At 24.8% G+C, this 14,206-nt stretch overlaps 6 protein-coding genes across 6 annotated transcripts, besides 1 other annotated feature; 1 reads left to right on the top strand and 5 right to left on the bottom strand.

Annotated features, from left to right (window-relative positions):
- Positions 1–835: a repeat region.
- A 360-nt stretch (positions 836–1,195) lies between these two features.
- On the top strand, positions 1,196–1,840 carry EHI_082090 (uncharacterized protein; the record flags this gene model as incomplete). The annotated part of the gene is made up of 1 exon (XM_646825.1): positions 1,196–1,840. The coding sequence occupies one exon, from the start codon at positions 1,196–1,198 to the stop codon at positions 1,838–1,840; it is 645 nt and encodes a 214-aa protein (XP_651917.1).
- A 76-nt stretch (positions 1,841–1,916) lies between these two features.
- Positions 1,917–4,607, bottom strand: EHI_082080 (WD repeat protein; the record flags this gene model as incomplete). Its single annotated transcript, XM_646824.1, has 1 exon — positions 1,917–4,607. One exon carries the CDS (start codon positions 4,605–4,607, stop codon positions 1,917–1,919), a length of 2,691 nt encoding a protein of 896 aa, XP_651916.1.
- A 165-nt stretch (positions 4,608–4,772) lies between these two features.
- EHI_082070 (Rab family GTPase) lies at positions 4,773–5,387 on the bottom strand (the record flags this gene model as incomplete). Its single annotated transcript, XM_646823.1, has 1 exon — positions 4,773–5,387. The coding sequence occupies one exon, from the start codon at positions 5,385–5,387 to the stop codon at positions 4,773–4,775; it is 615 nt and encodes a 204-aa protein (XP_651915.1).
- A 3,440-nt stretch (positions 5,388–8,827) lies between these two features.
- Positions 8,828–10,813, bottom strand: EHI_082060 (uncharacterized protein; the record flags this gene model as incomplete). The annotated part of the gene is made up of 1 exon (XM_646822.1): positions 8,828–10,813. One exon carries the CDS (start codon positions 10,811–10,813, stop codon positions 8,828–8,830), a length of 1,986 nt encoding a protein of 661 aa, XP_651914.1.
- Positions 10,814–10,968: 155 nt separating this feature from the next.
- EHI_082050 (uncharacterized protein) lies at positions 10,969–12,261 on the bottom strand (the record flags this gene model as incomplete). The annotated part of the gene is made up of 1 exon (XM_646821.1): positions 10,969–12,261. One exon carries the CDS (start codon positions 12,259–12,261, stop codon positions 10,969–10,971), a length of 1,293 nt encoding a protein of 430 aa, XP_651913.1.
- Positions 12,262–12,626: 365 nt separating this feature from the next.
- On the bottom strand, positions 12,627–13,118 carry EHI_082040 (protein kinase domain containing protein; the record flags this gene model as incomplete). Its single annotated transcript, XM_646820.2, has 1 exon — positions 12,627–13,118. One exon carries the CDS (start codon positions 13,116–13,118, stop codon positions 12,627–12,629), a length of 492 nt encoding a protein of 163 aa, XP_651912.2.
- Positions 13,119–14,206: the final 1,088 nt, after the last annotated feature.

Here is a 14,206-nt window from a genome sequence, read left to right as displayed (position 1 = left end):
ATTTCTTTTATTTCATCAAATTTATCTCTTATTATTTGATTTTGGAGATAGAGGTGCATAATCATTGAAATATTCTTCATATCATCTTGTAGATAATGCATTCTGCTTCCTGACCATATCCATCTATTATTAATTTCCATTATTAATCGGTCAGCTTCTTTTCTTTGAAAGTAGTAATTAATATTTGAACATTTTTCTATTTTCATTTCTTTTACTTTATTGATGAGAGTGTTAAGGTATTCTTCATCAATTTCGGTAGAGTTATTCTTTAATATGATGATTTTTATTATTGAATCACACTCTACTCTTCCTTCCATTATATCATTTATTTTCACTTTAATGTGCCGTTTAATGCTTTCTTTTATATTATGTGATATTTTAATATATTTAATATATTCTTTTTCATTATTGACATTGATGTTTGTCACTTTTATTATACTTTCAATTTCTTCATTTCTTCATTTCTTATATAATTTCTTATTTAACCAATTAATTCAAAACAATACATCACTTCAATTAAAATTTGATTTCTTTGGTTTGTTGTATTTCTTGTCTGATTATCATCTCTTGTTTTTTGATAATCATTGCTTTTCTCTTCGATTTCAATTACTGCCTTTTTCATAGGAGTAGTTTCGTTCATCTTCATCGTTCCTGATGACGCTTTCCTCAATACCGATTGTGTATTTATCACCAATGTCATCATTTTCTTCTTCTCTAGTTCCTTCTATGAGATAATATTTACAATTTCATCTTGTTGTTTTGATATGACTTGTTTTTGTGTTTCATTTTCTTTTTGTGTGTTGTCTAATTCTTCTCTTGTTATTTCTACAATTTCATAATAATAGAATATAACAAAAATATTATAAAAGTAGCACAAAAAAAGAAGAAAAACCATCTTTTACTTCTTTTATAATAACGAAATCATTATCATTATAATATTATTCTATTTACATTTATCACATTAATACTAACCATTTTTTCCTCTCCTTGTATCAAAAGAAGATAATTGTTTTGTTTGATTAGAACTACTATATTTGAGTCTTTATATTGTATTATTTTGAAAAATATTAATTTTTGATTATTTTCAGAAGAAATTTCGCTTAAAATAAAATGAATTTTCACAAAGAAAGAAAACTAAATATGAATGATGAAATTTCATTGAAAGCTTAACCTAGATATTTTATTATCATACACCATGACTGACACAGCTATTACATCATTAAAAAATAATCAAAGAACAATTACTACAACTATTAAAAAATTGAAATTAGCAACAAAGAATAACGATGAAAAGTTATACAATTTACAATATAAAATGCTTGAAGACCAAATTAACCAATTTAATAAAACAATTCAAACACTTAAACAATTTAAAAATGAAACGGATGAATTAGAAAAAAATATTGAAGGATTTGAAGAATGGATTTATTCAATTCATTCTTCTATTCCACCTGCTCCAGTTGTAACTGGAAATGAATCATCACCATTAATAAACAAAGATGAAGTTTATTTACAACAAGAAAGTGAATCAGTATTAGCAATCCATCAAGAGAATACAGAACAAATTAAAACAATTGTTGACAAACAAAAAGAATTACACCAAACATTTTTACAATTAAATGGAATGGTTCAAATCCAACAAACTCAAATAGATTCAATTGAACATAATGTACTTACAACAGATAAAAAAGTAAATGAAGGAAATAAAGAAATAGATACTGCTGAAAAGTACCAAAGAAAATCATCAAAAAAATTAAAAATTATTCTTCTCGTTTCAGTAATTATTGTTTTGGCATTAATATTAATTATTGGTATTGTTTTATACTTCAAATTGAATTAGTTTATTGTTATTTATTTTGATTATCTTTTGATTTAATATAGTTAAGATAAGTTAACAAAAAGTAAAAATGATAGAATTAATCATCAGACCATGACTCAGAATCATCTTCAATTGGATCAAATGTATCTCTTTTTTCATTCATCCTTTCAAAAACACGATCAAAAATTGCAGCATTTCTTTTCTCTTCTTCTTCCTTTTCAATTCGTTTTCTTTCTTGTTCATATGAATATTTAGCACGTTCATTCTCAGCTGGTGCTTCAGATAATTTCTTCATTCCTTCAGGTTGAAGACTAATATAAGGAATATCCTTTTGAATTCCATTCATCCATTCTTCAATAGTATAAACAGCTTCATTCTTTCTTGTTTCAGGATAAATATCATCTTGGAAATATTCAAGTCTTACACGTGGGACATAAACAGAAGTTTGACTTATTACTGATGGTGGTTCTCCATTTAATAAAACTAAATGCATAATTTCAGCTTTTTTAACATCACAACATTGTTTGTGGAATTTATCAAATCCATAAACTACATCATTAAAAGTAGAAATATTTAATGAATGAACAAATGGTGATTCATCAGTTATTTCAAAACAATGCATTGTTTTAGCACCTCTTCCAATTAAATAACAAACATTAAGATCTTCATCATAAACTGGTGTTAAAATTGATGATTCAGTATCAATAACAGTAGTGTTAATAACTTTCATATTATCCTTAATGTCTATTAATGAATATCCTCTTTGTGACATTTTATTAAATCCAACAGTAAATAATTTTTCAATTCTACCACACCAACAAACTAAAAATCCTTTTCCTCCATTTTGTGGTACTTCACATTGACTTTCAATATTTCCATTACGACAATTTATAATTCTAACAATATGATCTTTGCATGAAACAGCAATTCTTTCACCATCCCAACTAAAACTAATATTATTAATATTATCACCAAATCCAGTAACATCAAAAAGTGATTCTCCTTTTTCAATATCCCAGACTTTTAAACATGGCTCTGTTCCAATAGAAATAACACAATTCTTTACAAATGGATTAACGTATAATCCATTAATTTTTCTATTATGTGCTTGAACTTCTTTTATTTTTGTTGCTCCTTCAGGGGCAATTGAAAAAACTTTTATTTTACCATCTTCTCCTCCTATATAAAGGATATTATCATCAAATGGATCAAAAGTAAAGTCATTGATATTTCCACCATTATCACAAAATATTGGATCAATCATTTTACCTGATTTTTCTAAAGGCCAAACAGCAACTTTACCAATACCAGTCCAAGGAATACCAACCCATTTGGTATTTACTTTAATTAATGACTGTGAATTATTAGTATTAACTTTACAATCAATAATATTAGTATTTTTATTAAATGCCCTTGTATTAATATGTCTAAAATGTGTCGAACGAATAATTTTAGGTGCTTTATGAACAACTCTATTCTTTTCTTCTTCAATTCGTTTTAACTCTTCTTCTTTTTCTTTTTTCTCACGTTCTTCTGTTTCTTTCTTTTCTTTTTCAATTTTCTTTTGTTCTTTAATATCTTCAGGTTCATATGCAGCATCAAGAGCTCCTTTACTATCAAAGATACATTCTAAACTGACTTCTTTTGGTTTCTTATTTTCTCCTTTCATAAATTCTTCAACAGTCTGATTAGCACCTACCCAAATACTTTCTGGATATAAATCACTTTGATACTTTGTTGATGCTCTACGAATAACATATGACCCATTTTTACTGACTTTATTATTTCCTACTCTTAATAGTGTATTAATTTCACAATCATGAACATGAACTGCTCTTTTTGGTAATAAAGCAATTCCTTTTAAAGACTCTCCTGCATTTTGTTGAGTTAATTCAGAAATATAATTTTTATTTGTTGAGTCAAATTCATATACTTTAATAATACTATCTCCTCTTCCACAAAGATAAATTAATGAAGTGTCTATGTCTACTATTGGTTTACAAATAGAACTACTAGATGGGAATGGTTTAATACAACATGGTTTATCTTGTCTTAAATCAAATATACCAAATTGTCTATTTTGCATTCTATCAAAACCAACAGTAAATATAAATGGACTATTCTTATTAACAAATCTTCCACATGATAATTTATTCCCTTCATGAGCTTGATACTCTTTAACAATTTTTCCTTGTCTAAAATCAATAACATTTAACTTCTTGTCTTTTCCCATAGAAACTATTACATCTCCTTCATATGACCAACTCAAAGAATAACAAATATCTTTCGTTCCAATAGAACATACTTCATTTTGGTTTTGATAATCCCAAAGTTTAATTAAATTATCACTTCCTGCAGATGCAATTAATGGAGCTGCATAATGATGTGCAATCACATCAACTTTCTTTTTATGTCCTTGAAGAGAAAATGAAGGAGTTATTGTTTCTCCTAATTTTGTTGGGAAAGGAAGGTTCCATCCCTTAACAGTACAATCTTGAGATGATGAAAAAATAAGATTATCATTAAATGGACAAGCAATAATATCTATTATTGAGCCACTATGTCCTTTGCAGAATAATGGGTCTTCTTTTCTTTTGTTAGTATTATTTAATGGAATACATCCAATTACTCCTGCTCCAGTACTTTTCCAATTTAATGCTAAATATGTAGATGTCCCAGCAATCATTGTAACTTCAGCACCACCATCACTTGTCCTAATATCAGGATACCAACAATCTGACTTATAGTCTTGGCATTGTAAATGTTTGTATTTGGATGTTTTGAACATTTTATAATATTTTTATTTTAAAGTTCATCGTATTATTTTATTTTTATTTTTCTCTTTCATCTCTTTGTGTTTTATAAGACAAAAATAAGTTTTTAGAGACAAAGTCATACAAAAATTATTAACTTACAAAATGATGAAAAAACTGAAATGATTTAAAGAAAATCCTTAGCAACACCCTCCTTCTTTCTTCTCTTCGCTTTGTTTTTGAATAATTATTGGAGCAGGTTTTTCTGGCTCTTCTTCATCCTCACGTCTTGAAACGACATCTTCAGCCAAAGTTGTAAATAAATCTGTCACATTTTCAGCATTCATTGCTGACGTTTCAAAATATTTATGTCCATTTAATTTACACCATTCTCGTGCTTGTTCTTGGCTTACTTCTCTTTTATTTGGTTCACAATCAATTTTATTTCCAACTACATAAATTGGGATTGAAGCGGGATTGGTTGCATTTGCTCCATCAATAAACTCATTCTTCCACTTTTCTAAATGATTGAATGAATCTCGATTCGTAACATCAAAACACAAAACACAACAATCACTACCTCGATAGAATGTAGTAACAACACAACTATATCTTTCATGTCCAGCAGTGTCCCAAATTTGAAGAGTGTATTGTGCTCCATTAACAGTAACAGGTTTAATTAGAAAATCACTACCAATTGTTGCTTTATATACATCAGAAAATTGGTTATTGACGTATCGGTTGATAAGTGATGTTTTTCCAACACCACTATCTCCAATGAGAATTGCCTTAAATAATGCTGGTCTTCCTGCCATCTTTCTTTTTATGAATAACAAATTGTAGATGGTTTTTCTTCATTTACTCCTTCCAGAATAGAGGGTTTTGACTCCTTATCAATTTTTTATCTGGAAATTTCTTTCTCCTTTTCTTAGTATAATTTGTGTCATTATATCAATAATTGTGTAATATATAACAAAATTGTATTTTACAAAAAAGTAAATACAAATAATTTTGTATCATTATTTGGTGGAAACGACACACTCTGATTCAAATAAATATTTGGTGATACTTAAATAAAATTATTCTTCTGATAAATAAGAAACTCTCAAAACAGAAAGAAATTAAGAAATAAAAATATAATCAATTAGGTTGTAATAGAGATTTAGTTTTTGTTGTACTAAGAAGTCAATAAATCTAATTCATTCTTTATTAAATGTTTTAATAAACAATGGTTATTCAATCATAAGAGGTTTATGGTTTATGAGAATAAATTTTTCAAAAATAGTTACTGGTATAAAAACATATAGAAATAACTTATTTTGAATCATTTTTGTTGTTTGTTCTTTTTATTGTTAAGATATCTTGAAATGAATTTGTTTTGTTTCATATTAGTACTCTTTTTATAATAGTAAATGATGAAAATTACATGAAGTAAATAATTCTTATCTTTGTTTCAATTATTATTCTTTTTAATACTAATTTTTTATATTTAATTCTTTTTTTATTTTTAATACTCTTATTGAATCTTTTGTTCTTTTTATAACTTGATTATTTCTAATAGATAAAGTAAAATTATGTTTTTGTGTTGTGTTATATTTCATTTTTGTATTTATATTAATTTTCATTGTTTGGAATATCCATTTTCTTATTTTAATCTTTATTTGGTAGTATGTTTGTTATTGTTATTTTAAGTACTATTTATTTTGTTTTTACTAATACCACTCTTTACATCTCTTTAAAATATTACACAATTTTCATTAACAATTATTCATATCATTTATTATCTTTTCCATACACTTAAGTGTTATAACAACTTAAAGTTGAATAACTAATTTATATAGTTTTTAGTCGTTAATAAGATAATTAAAAATATTAACAACTATTATTCACTCTTCAAAACTTGTTGATACATCATTCAAGATAAGTAAATAAATTAATGAATATCACTTCTTCATTTTCTAGTAATTGTAATGAAGTAATAGCAAATTAAATTATTATTTATTATTGAAATCAAATTCATTTGATATTGTTAATATTTGAAACATGAATAGCATAATCAAACTGACATTATACATATCATATTTACTTTGATAATTCGTAATTATAACTCATTAATATTTAAATATTGATAATACAGGATTATAAAATTGTTTATTTAATTAATTAAAATTTATAATCAATATTAATTTTGTTTATTTGATATTAATTTTGCATTTAACTATGATTTGTATTGTTTTGGTTAATGTTATTTAACATTATTTATTGTTTTTGATGTTTTATTTTAATATTAGTTTTGATTAATAATTAATATTGATTTTATAACAATATCTTAAATATACATGTAATTTGATATTTTTCGTTTCGTTTTATTGTATCATTTCAATAATATTTTCATTTCAATACTTTCATTGAATATTGTTATTGTATTAATATTTATGTGCAATGCAGAGTTTATTAACACAATTAATTGAATAAAAAATATAGATTATTTTTATATTAGTTTTGTTTCATTTCATTTATAAATAGTGTGTTTTATTGTTCAAATGAATATTTAATATGATGAAATATCCATGTTAAATATAGTTCAGATAATATTATTGCATATTTCATGTATATTCTTTTATATTTTAACATATTCAATCAAAAATGTTTATATATTCTCTATTTATTTAACATATTTCGAATGCATTTTCATATATTAACATGAGAGATGTTGTATATTTCGTTATATTAATTAAAAAATCGATGAGATTTAATGTCAACGTCATTCTTATCACTTTAATATTTCTTCTTTTTCTTACACCAGTTTATGTTTTTATTTTATTTATTTGTCATTGACATTTATTCAAATATTTCAATTATGAAATGGTTATAAAAATTATTCATTCTGTACAAATAAACACCATTTTATATTATAAGACTCTAATAAAAACAGTATTATTATTTAACAAGTCATTATCTAATACTAATTTGTTCTTTCATACGTTCTTTTTGTTTTATTCATACTCTTTTCTAATTATTCGATTTATTTAACTTTATATCTCTATTCATTTTCTGGTTTTTATCTTAATTTTATTATTAAAAATGAATATTGTAAAGTGTTGTATTATAATTATTAAATGGTTTGTTGTTTTGGTAAATAATTGATTATTATGTTTCTAAATAATAAGTGATTATTTAGTTGTTTTATGAAATTATATTTGAATTTATTTGCATTTTAAATTATTATTAATGTCTTCGTTTTATAATAAACAATATTACATTTTCATTCTTATTTTTGTTAGTCTTATTTATATTTAATTTTTGTATTTATCTCCATTAGTATTATTCATTAATAACACAATGAATCTTCGATATATTCTCAATTGATTCAAATGTATTGAAAAGTTAATGATTATTATGATTAAAGATAAGTCGGATGAATTGATAAATTCTTATTGTATTTTGAAATTAATAATTGAAACATTTTATTTGTTATCAAATTCTTATTATTTATTCTTTTATTCTTTTACTTATCTTTTATTTCTTCTCTTCTTAATCAATACATATGTTATAAAATTTAACATTATATAGTGTTATTGATAATTGTTATATTCTTTTCATTAATACTATGTTTTCACAGCAATTTATAAACACTTTAGTTTTCAGAAATTGAATTATTCCATCATTAATTTGTTCATCATTTCTTTTCTCTTTCATGAGATATTCATTTTAACTTATTTTCATTTACTCTGTTTTAATTACATCAATTTATTTTCATTATTCATTTTGTTTGATATATATGAACGTCATTTCAAATATTAAATTAACCATTATGAATCTTTAAAATATATCATAATAATAACTTTCTTTAATATAACAAAATTCAATATTTTCTAACACTCTCATCACCAACCAATACTTTCTTCATAGTGAAATTAACTTCAACAACTTCAATGAAATGAATTTTCAATAATCTAATAAATACACTAACCAATATCAAATTCATAAGAAAAAACATTAATTTCTTTATCAAACACATTCTATTATTGAAAATAAAAATGAATAATATTATCCAAGTTCATTTAATAAAAATTATATAAGTTAGAAATTAATTTATCATAAAACTTTATTTTATCTTTACAAATAAATATTTATTAAAGTATATAACAATAGATAATTTCAAAAAAAAAACATTAATAATTCAAAATTATAAGTTTTAAGTTTGGCTTGTAAAAAAACCATAAACACAAATTATTAACATAGTTGTTGTACTTTATTTTGTGTTTTCTTCAATGTTTTTTAAATACTTAGAGCCTTCAAATTTCCTTCCACTAAAAGAATAGTTTCTGTAACACTCTACTTTTTCTAAATTTTTACAATACCTGAAACATTCATCTCCTATGTTTTCTACACTTTTGTTTATTTCAACTTTTGTCAAATTGAAACACTGTTTAAAACACCCATCTCCTATTCCAGTAATATTGCTTGGAATAGTTATTGAAAATAAATCATTTCTTTGACTGAAACAATAAGAGTCAATATAATCAATATCGTGTGGTATTTCTGTCAATTCTTTTGATTCTTCCTTTGTTAAGAAGACTTTAGTTATTTCACAGACGTTCATTTGACGTGCAATCGTTGCCATTCTTCTACACATTGGTAGAGTAACTTTATCACCATTGATAATCAACCTTTTAATTGTTGAACAAAATTGAATTGATGATGGAAGAGAAAGTAAGTTTGTAGAGAAAGTCAAAGAAGAAAGTGATGAAACATTTGTGAAACAATACATTCCTATCTCTGAAACACCTCCCAAATCAAGTTCTTTTAGTGAATTCATATTATCAAAACAACCAATTCCAATTATTTTAAGGGATGGAGGGAATATCAGTCTAGTTAAATTATTCCATGAATTACCTATTACCATTCCATTTGAATGCATTTCTATTAAGGTTGATGGAAATTTAATCTCAATATCTTCATAGTTTCTTTCTTCAAAATAAACAATCTTAATTCCTTCTCTTAACTGGGTTGTTGTGTGCATTCTAAGTTGAACTGTATTACATGTAATACCTTGATTTTCAAGAGCCATTGCAGGTTCATTATCAATAACATCTTCAATAACACTTGGTGGAGAATCAATAAATTTAATATTCTTTAAGTTTGGACATTGACAAAACATTTTACAATTAAAACATTCTTTGTTCATAATAGTTACACTTGTTAAATCAGGACAATTATTAAACGAGTCATCTTCAAATTTTTTAATATATCTCAAGTCAATTTCTTTAAGCAATGAAATGTCATGAAATGAGTCTGTTGATAAATACGTTAGACTTGTTGGTAATTGAATGTAATCCAATTCTTTTTCATGAAAACAGTTAGGTTCAAGTCTTTTTACACCATTTGGTATTTCATTATTTTCTGTTGTATTTCTTAAATAAATATCATTAATATCAATTCTGTTGTTAATAAATATCTGAGCTTCTTCAAAAGGAAGTGTTGTATTTATTTTTGTAATTACATAATTTGAAATATGTTTTAATGATAATAAACCTTGAAAACAATTTGTTCCTTCTTCATAAAGAGTATGTGGGAGTGTGATACTTGTTAATTGTGTACAATCACATATACTATGATTTCCAATATATCTTAATGATTGAATATTTAATTCTTTAAGAGAATCAAGTTGGTTAATACATTCATTTCCAATAATACGAATATTATTAAGTTCCAATTTTGATAGACATTTATATTGATTAAATACATTATCACTAAGAATCATAATAGAGTCTAAATTCAATTCCTTTATTTTATTTATTCGTTCATTATTATAATCATTATTATAAATAAAATATTGAAAAATAGGATTATACCATTTACATGTAAATAATATTTTAATTTCCTTTGGTAATTTAATATTATTTTCTAATCTAGATTCATTCATTCTTACCATTCTAAAACTAACATTTTGTTCTTTTTTCTTTTTTATTGATAAATACTCTTTTTCTTTTATATCACCAAAATAATAATATTTCTCTATTCCTTCAACCCGTCGTTCTGATGTACTATAAATGTATTGTGTTTGAATATTTGGGAAAATTTTTAATAATTTTTTTGTTAATGGGATAGGATTATAATGAAACATTGAAGGAATGTCTTTGTATTTCTTACAAACTTGAACCATGGCAATAAAGTCACTTGAGAAATTAAAATATTTAGATATAATCATCATATGATATGTATCAATTGTTGACATTACTGTATATTTATTATAAGTTGATTTTGGGTTTTTATTTAAAAAAGACAAAACTCAAAGTTATTTAAAATAATAATTTATTCATTCTCTCTATTATATTAATTGTATTTTTTTTATTACATAATTAAAAATTTTACGTTAAAATATTAAACTTTTTATGTTGAAATAACAAACTGAAACACATTGGAATGTGAATGAATCTGTTTCAAACAATATTCTAATTGATGACTTTGTATCATCCCATTAGAATTTAATATTTCTATAAACGGTAATACGTCACTACAAAATGCATCATATTCAATATTAAATGGTATTGTTTGATTTTGTTTTGTTATACAATTATTTATTATTTTACTAAAACATTCTTTACATTCTTCAATTTCTTTATTTCCTTTTTTATTCATTGTACTAAATGATTGATTTACTGGTGACGCTTCTATTTCAACCATTCTTTTTTCTTTTCTTGGAATAACCATAACACTTCCTGTAATAACAGCACATGTAAGATATTCACAGAGTGGTTGGTTGAATGCTTGTTTCTGAAATATATCAGCTAAACAAATATAATGTTCTACATACGTTAAATATTTCATTTCTTTAATTGTAGAAATAATATTATGTTCGATTAATGGGATGATTCGTTCTCTCCCTTGTAATTCTTTTGCTACACTACTTGGACTATGTTTTAATTCATACCTTTTTTCATATTCATTATAAACAGGTTCTGTATGAATAATTCTTCCTATTAAATGAAAAAATGAAATTGCTTCATTAGTAGAAATAACTTGTACAAATTTACTATTTATTTCAATGATTTCTTTATTATTTAATGCAATTCTCAAATCTCCATGACATCCTTCTGCTATACTATTAATAATCCCTTGACTCATTCCATTTAAACACTTTTTGATACAATTCATTGTTATTGGATTTAATGTAACATAACTAATTGACTCTTTTAATTTTTCATATTCATAATTCCCTTTATTTGTTTCAATATATTTGTTAATACTGTTTTTTATAGATTCATTACAAGTAATAATTAATGGCATTTTCCCATTTCTTACATAATCTACAAACAATTCAACATACCAGTCACTTGAACATTCTTCTTCAAATAAAATACAACTTCTTCTCCAATCCCCTCCAAATAACCCTCTCATTTCTGATGAATATAATACCCATTCTCTCATTTCTTCTTTACTTTTTCCTTTCTTATCATTTATTTTACTATCCATTTCTTTGACTTGGATTCGGTCTTCTTTTCCAATTGATTTGATTAATGTTGTTTTGCCACATCCATTTGGTCCATTTACAATAAGTATTTTTGGTTTTGTCAAATTCTCATTTATCCATTTTCTGACTTCTTCTACTTTTTTCTTTTGAATCACTAATTTACTCAATTCAGTTGAGGCAACCTCAATCCTTTGCTTCGGTCTTGCCATCATCTTTGTTTCTTGTTTTACTCATTTTTAAGATTTTTTATTTGTTTTATAAAAAAAGTCAATTATATTGTTTGTTTTGGTATGACTCTAATAACACTCTTATATCTCCAACTAAAATCCTTTCTCACTGGGTGTGGCACCTAACATTTTAATAACCTTTTGTTAATTTTATTTCTTGAATGTTATTATCTGTTTCAGGGTTTCTTCTGTTGATATTTTATCTGAGACTATCCATAGTTCTATATCTTTATGAAAAGGATCTTGCCATGTAATGGTTTGTAACATTGTTATTGAAAATGAATATATATCTGATTGAATTTTGTAATACTCTTGATTTAATATTTTTAGAGTTATGTGTTTTGGTATTTCTATTCACTTGCACTTCCAAAATCCGTTAATTTACAATTAACTTCAATGTTATCATCAAGTGATACAACAAGAAAATTATCTGGTTTAATATCTCGATGTAATATTCCATTTGAATGAAGATATGATATTCCTTTTGCTCCATCTATCATAAATTTGATTCTTATTTTCTTTGATATTTCTGTAATTTTTCTTTTATTCATTATATCTTGTATTGATCCATATTCTGCATATTCTGTTACCATACATATTTTACTAGGAATAAATACTGTTCCATAAAATTGAATGATATATTCATCTCGAAATTTATCTAACATTGCTACTTCTTTCTCAAATTCTTTCTTTTTATCTTCATTTTCTTCAATTTGTTTCATTTTCTTAATTGCTACTTTATTTCCTCTAAATTCTCCAACATAAACAATTCCAAATGATCCTTCTCCTATTTTCTTTTCTTCTTTTATTTCATCTTGATCAAGTAATGTTGATATTTTCATCTTACAAGTAATATGTAGTGAATAGAAAAATAGTTTGTTGTGACAAAAATCATCAACAATAACAATACAGTCTTCTACAATTCATGTACAATATCAGTTAATTGTAATTTTAAAATCACAAACTTCTTTGAATCTTAAATAGATCTGTGTAGGTGTAGTACTGAATAAACACTTTTCTTGCTTTATATGTTTTTGAAATGACTTTGACTTTAACATGGATGGTATAGAATGATCTAACATAGAGAAAACCATGTGCTTCTTTACCAATTGGAATGTAGGTGAATTAGTTATATCAATTTAAGAATCTTTTTGTATAGACTATTTTGTAAATGATCGCACTTAGTCTTATTTTTCAATTTAAATACAAAATCTGTTTCACCTTTGATGACTCTAATTGTTTTTTTTAATGAAGTACCACGACAAACTAACAATACCTGCTATAATTAAAATAACTATAATACTTCCTAAAATACATATTAGTACTATGAACCATACTACTGGTTGCTTTTGACAATATGTTCCACTTGTTGAAACACTATACCAAAAATCACATTTGCTACATTTTGAGTCAGTGGATTTAGAGCAGTGTTCAATAGCTCTATAATGTACACATTTATTTTCTATTAATATATAGTTCTCTTCACAGGAATAACAAGAAATTAGTGAACAAGATGTACAATGTTCTGTTACTTCTAGACAAGATTGACAATAAGGTGTTTTGACAATATACCCATCTTCACATAAAGTACATCCATTTGGAGTTTTAGTTTTACATGAAGTTAACATGTCATATGAAATACATTGTCTTCCATTATACAAAAAGAAATTATCTTCACATGAAATACAACTACTTCCATCCAAACATTTCGTACAATTCTTTATACATTCTTGACAGTCAACGTCTTTTCTGTAAAATCCATCTTTACAAATAGCACATCCAGTCCCTGCTTTCATCATTTGAGTACATTTAGTATTAAGAATATCATCACTTTGACATATTGATTTTGTGCCATCTCTTTGTAGTGTGTGTTTATCATTACATGAAATACAATAAGACTTATCACCAAAACATTCATAACAGTTAGAAT

Source organism: Entamoeba histolytica, genomic scaffold, assembly GCF_000208925.1.
Source record: "Entamoeba histolytica HM-1:IMSS scf_1104750517549 genomic scaffold, whole genome shotgun sequence".
NCBI lineage: Eukaryota > Evosea > Mastigamoebida > Endamoebidae > Entamoeba > Entamoeba histolytica.
Note: the sequence above shows the minus strand (reverse complement) of the source record. Positions and strands in the feature narration are given on the sequence as shown.